The sequence below is a fragment of the Myotis davidii genome, unplaced genomic scaffold, assembly GCF_000327345.1.
Source record: "Myotis davidii unplaced genomic scaffold, ASM32734v1 scaffold175, whole genome shotgun sequence".
Classification (NCBI taxonomy): domain Eukaryota; kingdom Metazoa; phylum Chordata; class Mammalia; order Chiroptera; family Vespertilionidae; genus Myotis; species Myotis davidii.
In genome coordinates, this window is record NW_006286972.1 from 3241321 (window position 1) to 3249838 (window position 8518).

General features: G+C 48.6%; 1 protein-coding gene across 7 annotated transcripts in view; it reads right to left on the bottom strand.

The window, feature by feature from the left end:
* Positions 1 to 8518, bottom strand: part of PCNT (pericentrin) — a 90905-nt gene that overhangs the window by 69311 nt on the left and 13076 nt on the right. For 6 of the 7 annotated variants that reach the window (XM_015560693.1, XM_015560691.1, XM_015560689.1 and 3 more), the window contains exons 5-10: positions 7432 to 7487; positions 6088 to 6262; positions 5399 to 5535; positions 3858 to 3969; positions 1908 to 2151; positions 367 to 454 (exon numbers count right to left, since the gene is read on the bottom strand). In XM_015560693.1, coding sequence (XP_015416179.1) covers positions 367 to 454; positions 1908 to 2151; positions 3858 to 3969; positions 5399 to 5535; positions 6088 to 6262; positions 7432 to 7487 — 812 coding nt within the window. The remainder of the gene's footprint in view (positions 1 to 366; positions 455 to 1907; positions 2152 to 3857; positions 3970 to 5398; positions 5536 to 6087; positions 6263 to 7431; positions 7488 to 8518) is intronic. The other variant, XM_015560688.1, reaches the window with a different exon arrangement.

Consider the following 8518-nt stretch of genomic DNA (forward strand, 5'->3'; position numbering starts at 1 on the left):
ATAAAAGGTCTCATCACAAGAAAAAATATTTGTAACTAACTATGTGCTGATGCTAACTAGACTTATGTGTGGTGATCATTTCACAATATGGACAAATATCGCATCATTACATTGTCACCTTGGACTAATACAATATTATATGTCAATTATCTATATTATAAAAACCCAATGGCCCTAATGCTGTAACAACCAAAGACCAGTCACCAGGAGGCTGTGTGCGCTGCGAGCGCGGGTGGGTGGGGCTGCATGCATGGCGCAGCAGGGTCTGGGGTCCCGGGTCTCATGCTATTTCCCGCGGGTCTGGGTCTCGCACGATTTCACGCGCTGGGTCACTAGTACATCAATAAAACAAAACTGGCCTGTCACCTCATGTTGCTCCAGATGGAAGCTGAGCTGATCGAGGTCGTCTCTTCTTTCTTTTTCAGAAGTCTCTTCTAAAACCGCACTGGATGAACTAAGAGAAAATACATCCTGAAAACCTTACACATAGCACTTTCACATCTGAACTCTGCTCCATCCCTGGGATTTGACACATGAAAGAAGAAAACCCTTCCTGCTCCTTCCATCACAAGCCTACTTGCATCAAGAACAGGGCACCACTGACTGAAATATGTGTCAGTGACCACAGCTGGTGTTTTAATGACAGGGACCCTGAGGCAACATAGATCCCCACTGCCTGAGCCCACCTCCACCAGCCGCACATCATCTGCAGCCTGTCCTGTGAGTCAGATTCAGCTCTTAGCTCTAATGTTCTCTGATTCTGGGTCCCAAACATAAAAATGTGTTAATAGAATACCAGGCTATTCATCTCCATTGGCATGAAATCACAAGCAAAATTAGATTTCAGGAGTGGAACACACAATACAACATATAGATGATGTATCATAGAATTGTACACCTGAAACCTATATAATTTTATTAACTAATAACATCCCACAAAATTCAATAAAGAAAAAATTTAAAAATTTGCTTAAATATATAGGGATAGTATCCTATCCTATATAATAAAAGGATAATATGCAAATTGACCCTAAAGGCAGAATGACTGGTGGCTATGACGTGCACTGACCATCAGGGGGCAGATGCTCAACACAGGACCTACCCCCTGGTGGTCAGTGCACTTCTACAGGGGGAGCTCCGCTCAGCCACAAGCCCAGCTGACAACTGCAAGCGTAACAGCAGTGACAGGAGCCTCTCCCACCTCCTCTGCAGCAGTAAGGATGTCTGACTGACAGCTTAGGCCCGCTCCCCTGGGGAGTGGGCCAAGCTGGCAGGTGGACATCCCCCGGGGGGTCCTGGACTGCAAGAGGGCACAGGCCGGGTTGAGGGACACCCCCGCCCCGCCCCACCCTGGCAAGTGCACAAATTTTCATGCACCAGGCCTCTAGTTGAAGAATAAAGGAAGATAAAACTGTGGAAATATTGAAACTAGACTGTCAGCCGAAACCAGTTTGGCTCAGTGGATAGAGCGTCGGCCTGCGGACTGAAAGGTCCCAGGTTCGATTCCGGTCAAGGGCATGTACCTGGGTTGCGGGCACATCCCCAGTGGGAGATGTGCAGGAGGCAGCTGATCGATGTCTCTCTCTCATCGATATTTCTAACTCTCTAGCTCTCTCCCTTCCTCTCTGTAAAAAATGAATAAAATATATTTTTTTAAAAAAAACTAGACTGTCAGAGAGACAAATTCTTGTGCCTTTTCCTTTGGAAAGGCAATGTCTCTCAAGTGTAAGGTCAGGGCAGCTGTAATCAACTTTGATGACACATATACAATACACTTATTGTACTTTGGTGTTTGAAGGGAAGCTCAAAGAAACAAAAACAAAACACACGCATAAACTAGATTTCAGTTTTAGCTCAAGGTTCCCATATTTCAAATACATATTCAAGGTAAAAACTGATTTATTTACCTGATCTCCGCAGACTCCAGAAGAGAGTCTTCCCTCACCTCCTGCAGCCGCTGCTGTAACAGAGTCAGGTCTTCCTGGTAATTTTTTTCAGCATCCCTCAATTTCTTTTCAAAGTAAAGTCTCAGCTGCTCCAGTTCTGACTCATGCTCAGTTTTCTCCTGTTGCTGCTGCTGCTCAAAGTCTCGCTGCAGGTGTTCTAATTCTTCCACGTGAGACGCTCGAGCCAGGAGCTGCTCACGTAAGTCTTTAATGAGATGAAATTACACGATCACCTTAAACAGAAACACTTGGGAAAAACCGGGAGCTACTAAAGGTCCTGGTACAGGGGGCCGAATTCTAAAAGCCCCCTAACCCAGAAGCTGTGACTGGCTAATGTGACACAGGAGGATGACCTGTGCCCAGCGAGACGACCGGCTACCTCAGTGTTCTCGGGCTGGAGGGAGAAGCCAAAGAGACTAAACATGTGAGAAGCATCCCATGTGCTGCTGAACTCTGAAGATGGAGGGGCTGCGCAAGGAGGAATAGGGGCAGCCTCTGGAAGCTTCGAGTGGTGGCTGACAGCCAGCAACAACACAGGACCTGTCATACAGCCACAGGGACTAGATTCTGCCATACCTGAGTGAGCCAGGTCAAGGGATAGCCCAGCAACTCAATTTCGGCTGTGGGTGACCCTGGGCAGAAAGCCCAACCACGCTGCCGGAGACCTTTGACCCACAAATCTTCAAGCTAAGAAGTGGTTTGAGCCAACAAGTCTGTGATATTCTGTTAACGGCAACAGTAACACAGACCAGAAGAGAATGTGTCACTGTTGTTTTGATCAAGAGAAGGCTGCCAGCTGGTCAACAATAAGTAATCAGCTTTCAAATAACATAAGAAATAATTCATTATCCCAGAGATTTCAAAATCAGGGTTCCCTGTGAGGGCCCTTACGTGCAAAGGTAAAGACTTCCAGTAAACATGCTAGAGCCGGAACACGTGTGTGAAAGCATGCATGAAGTCATGTACACATTTAGTCCACCAGTGCCACCTGTGGCCTCCATCAGTGCCACACAGAGCAGAAGGAAAGACTGAGTGAGGGGTGACAGAGTGAGGGGTGACAGACACAGTCTTATTCACCACCATGCAGCAGACAGGCTGCTTCTCATCCTTTCTCCTAACTCTGGTCTTTGTTCCCAACAACACTCACCCAGTAAGGACAATCACTCGTTTAAAAGGCTCACTCTGGAGATTAGCAGCAGAAAAGCACACATCTGTGTTTCCCCCATTGTATCTCATGACCTCCCCCATCTGAAGGTGCCGCTAGGGAGCTCTGACATGATTCTGTAAGGCAGTGGTTCTCAATCTTCTGGCCCTTTAAAATGTTGTGACCCAACCATAAAATTATTTTCGTTGCTACTTTATAACCGTAGTGTTGCTACTGTTATGAATCGTAATGTAAATATCTGATATGCAGGATAGTCTTGGGCAACCCCTGTGAAAGGGTCGTTCGACAACCAAAGGGGTCGCGACCCACAGGCTGAGAACCGCTGCTGTAAGGGGACCCAGGTGAGCTACGCTCAGTAATGGTGGCTGCAGTTATTGGGCCTGGAGACTCGGGATCACCACCCTCCAACAGGGGGCAATGGGAGTCTACACCAGGTGAGCTCATGGGAGCCACAGAGAAGGCACACCTGCGACCCCAGATGCCAGCAGCTTCTAATCTAGACAGAAGCACACACACTCAACAGGTGCCTGACATCAACACAAGCAAACACTCATGAATAGGCAGCTTGCTTAGCATGAAACCAAGGCTCCCACCAACAAGCAAACCCCACACATCCATGTTCAGGAAGTACACAAATCACTCTTTGCACTTGCTACAATTGCTACATCCTCATTTCAGGGTCCCACAATTAAAAACCCACAGCTTCAGCTTTTGAGACTCTGAATCCTCAACATGAAACTCCTCACCACTCAGTTCCTGTCTGTCAGTCCTCGTGGACTCAAGCTGGGACCACAGGCGCCTGACTTCCTCTTGTGAGTGAGCCTTCAGCTCTTCGTAAGATGCTTGAAGGTTCTCCAACTAGAAAAGGAAGGCGACAGTGAGACTCTGACCGAGAGTGAGCCCGAGACTGACAGGCATGAGAGAGAGCACATGAGTAAAAGCTCAAATCCCAAACATCCAGCCTAGAGAACACTAGCTATGACGGCACCAGAGAAAAACTACCGTTCACCATGTTTAAAGGTGCCATTTCCCCATCGCAGTCCTATGAGCACCTGGTATTTCTCTCACAGATCAACTGCCCAGGCCCTTGCCTTTTTCCCTGCAGAGACCACCGCTTCTCACTGACCAAGGACGAGACTTTCTCTGTTGCCCTCTAAGGCAGGGGAGGGCCGATGGGTGGGTGTTCAGGGACTGGGCCCCATGAGGAGGGTGCACAGGCTCCCTCCCAGGCTGCCAACTGGCACTGACCACATGACTCAATCTCCGAAGAGGTCCCCCCCGTCGTCGACTTGAACGTGCTCTGCACAGGGGCCTTTCCTTCTCATTAGTGATCACAGACCTCCCTCATCCCTTGGTACGTTTGGGTTTTCTCTGCATTTCTTGTTCAACCTTCCTGGGAAGCAGCTTCTTTCAGGGCAAACAAAGCTAGCACACCAAACCTGTGCTATATGCCAGCCAGAGAGAGAGAGAGGAAGAGAGAGAGAGAGAGAGGAGAACCAACAAAGCTGGGAACAGCTCCAACCTGCTTATGCACAGAGGCTCAGGGTCAGCATGTTCAGTCAGCCTGAGAGAGGGCAGCGCTGGCCCAGAGGCCCCTGTAGCCTTTTCTCATCCAGGGCACAGGACAGAAGGTAACCTCCCGTCATCTCTTTCTCATCAAGAAAGTGATGTGTACGCCAGCCCGGCCCTGGCTCTGCCTGGCCATCGTGGCCTCAGTCTGGAGGAGAGGTGGTGGGAGTGCGTGTGAGAGCTGCAGGGGACAGAGATACAGGCTCCTCCCGGGCTTGACTCCTCCCCCTCCTCATCTGTAAACCCACGCACAGGCCATGACTGACTCCATCCCTGGCTTACTTTCTTTTTAATTTCCTGAACCAATGCTTGGGGGCATTGCTTGCTTCTTGGGTTTAGTGACAGAAATACTTCAGGTCTCAGTAGATCTGGCCACATCGTCCCCATCCTGATATGCAGTGTTTCATTGGAAAGAGTTTCAAACACATAAGCAGCAATGGAATTGTGGTCATACGGCCACCCATATGCTGGAGGGCAGCATACGGCCCTCCACCCCTATTACCTGAAGTCTGTAAGCATCTCAGGGGGACTTGTAAAGAATGTGAATTCTCTGTATCTAAGGCTGAACATATAACTGTCAAATCAACCTTACAGACTCTGTACCTCACCTACCAGCTCCAGCAAATACTGACAATTGTCTTAAATTAGTATTTAAGCAAATAACAGAATGTGAAACATCTCCATCTTAAACCTTCCAATTAATTAAATAATCGCCCACCTCCAGCTGTTTTTCTCTTTCCTTCTCTCTGACTCTCAGGTCCAGGTCCTCCGCGTGCCGGCAGCGCTCAGACTGCAGGTCTTCCTGGAGCTTCTTCACAGCAGCATCATGCTGAGCCTGCAGAGCCTGGAGGGACACTGAGGCAGAGACGCCCAGTTTACAACGGCAATCTTCTTCCTCGGCAGTACCATCAGCCAGCCCGTCGCAGTGTAACGACAGTTAGCACTAGGAGGGCCACCTCCCACTCAAGGCCCCCAGGCTCCTTGCAGGCCCCTTCTCAGCACCGCTGCTCCCCTCAGGAGGGAGGGAGGGGTCCAGAACAGCTGACCAGCACCCAGCTGTTCTGACAGGTCGGGTAATAGGCAACAACCTCCATAAAAAATGAACAATCCCAATACTACTGTTTGGGTAGCAATATAATAATGAAACATGCAAAAACTATCTCTGAAACGTAAGTTTCAGGAAGATTTAGGGAACTTGTAGTCAACAAGGGGAGAACCCACAGCTGACTGTCCTGAGGCAGCCCTGCACCTTGGTCAGCTGGCGGTGTCACAAGCACCGTTATCTGGCATTTGAACACATACAGTTCATATTCACCACAAATCTGGCGAATCATGGTGTTTATTCCAGAATTTCACAGGAAAATTTGATCCCCCTGTAAGACCTGCTCATCTTAATTAAATACTCACATTCTGCCTGATTTTTGGCTTGAAAAATCTTCTCCAGCTCAGTTTTCTGTTCTGCCAATTCTTTCTTAAACTGGCTTTGTAAATTCTCCAATTCTGACTGATGCTTTGCAGATAATTCTTTGCGTAGGCTTTCTAAGCATAAATCTCTTTCAGACTCCCAGTCTTGCTTCAGGGCCTAATTTAAATAAGGAAAAAGGAGAGTATGATCAATAATTGATTACCTGTCATAAAAAATTTTAAATCATAAGTTTGAAAACTAGGAAGTCACTCCCTGCCTAGACCAGACTGTCACCATAGGAAACCAGCTCTGAATGTACAGGACCAAAAGTATCCACAAGGCTAACTGCAAATGAAAGGAAACAAGGCCCACCTGCCCAGAAACAGGACACACAGCACAGGTGTGTGGTCACTCTCAGAGATTCATGTGTCTGCCCCCACAAAGACCTGGGGGGCAGGATGCTACAATGATGTTAATGACATCTGTGGAAGGGCCAGGCTATGTGCCAGGTGCCCTGAGGAACAAGTCCCCACTATCCAGCCAAGGAGTAGGGGTTGGGGCACAGGTCTCCAACCCAGGACAACCATATTCCACCAGTGCCTGACCAAGCAACCAAGACAGAAATGCCCACGTGCCCCAATGTCACACATCTAACATCACCCATGTTCCCTGATGTCACCCATTTCCTCTGCCGTCATCAGTGCCAATGGCCCCTCCACAAATGTAGCTTTCAGAAGGGGAGACATTACGAGAATCAGAAATTCCAGTGAGAGACTGCCTCAGAAAAGAGCTAATTCTGTTATCCTCTAAAACATAACTCTGTCTCAAAAAATGGGGTGTGAGATGGGAACAGCAGGACAGTAATGGCCATGCCAGTGCGGCCAGCACTGTGAACAGAGCAAATCATGGTGCACGCAGGTAGACACCCATGACTCACTGCTTTGCCCTTGAGGCACAGCTCTTCCCTGAGGTTCCCTGCAGCGTCCCAGAACCCACACTGCCCACATCTCAACTGCCGCAGTCCACACCTCCCTGCGTGGGGACAGAGGTCTCTGTCCAAAGCGCAGCAAGGGCCAGGACACAGCAACCACTCAGAAAACCAACCCTGGGATGGAAGAGCCTAATGTTACACACACTGTTCTGACAAAACCAACTTGTAAAAATAAAAGGCCACTTTGCCTCTGAAAGAAAACAAAATACACCTAGACCAACACAGCCCACTAAAGCTCTGACTGGGTTTAATATCAAGGTGAGGGAGGGGTATTTCTGTGGGGATTTGGAGTGGAGGGGTCAACCTGATGGGATGGGCAGAAAAGGGAAATCATGCACACACAGAATACAGATACCTCTATTATCTGGACATTTCTCTCCATTTCTGATTGTAACTTCTCCTTCAGCTCAGCTGCAAGAAAAACATAAAAAGTCATTAGATCACTGAGCCTCAGGTTTTTCCACAATCTGACGCCGAGGAGATAAGGGGCTCCTGGCTCTTGCTGGCTGCTCCACGGGCACCCACCAGCGTCAACAGAAGAGGAGGCATCTGTGAGGGAGTAAGAGTATGATGATGTCTGGTTTAATTAACAAATCATATGCATGCCCAAACCAAGGAGTGCAAGATTTACACCCAGCAGGACAGTCTGAAATGAACGGGCATGGCTGGCTCCAGACTGCATAGTCACTGAGAGCCTTGAACCCACTCTTCCTCTGGTAATGGGACCTGTCTGCTCCGCACCAAGCCAGATTCCAGGCTAGGTGCCGGAAGAAAGATAAAAATGTTCTAGGACCCAACAACTCCCAACCCGGAGAGGGAAGAAGCACAAGAAAAGAGGAGTAAGCGCTGGGAGGTGGAGGAGGGAGATGGGACTGGACCCATGGGCACAGCCAAGTTAGCACGGAGATGTGGGTGCACACCTGGAGATCAGGGTGCCAGGTAGAGATGGCAGGAGCCTCAGGAAAAGGCCAGGGTAGAACTGGGGAGAGGGGGTACCATATGTGCACCGTGAGGGTGGCCTCAGCAAGTACAGACTTAAGGCAAAGGGCCAGGAGCCACACTGAAGGCCATGTCACGGCAGAACCTCACAAAACAGAGGTCAGACGTGGGCCTCTTTATAGACCTGCTCTTGGATGCCATGAAAAAGAAGAGAAAACATCTTTGGGAGAGGCCTAAGGCAGAGCATGTTTCATATTTTAAAAACCTGGCCAGTGTAGCTTAGTTGGTTGAATGTCATCCTATGCACTAAGAAGTTGCCAGTTCGATTCCTGGCAGGGCACATGCCCAGGTTGGGGGTTCAATCCCTGGATGAGGTGCATACAGAAGGCAACCTATGTTTCTCTCTCACATCAATGTTTCTCTCCCTCTCTCTCTCTCTCTCTGTCCCTCTCTCAAATCAATAAAAAGATATTTATAAAAGGAAATGGAAAAAAAAGAAAGAT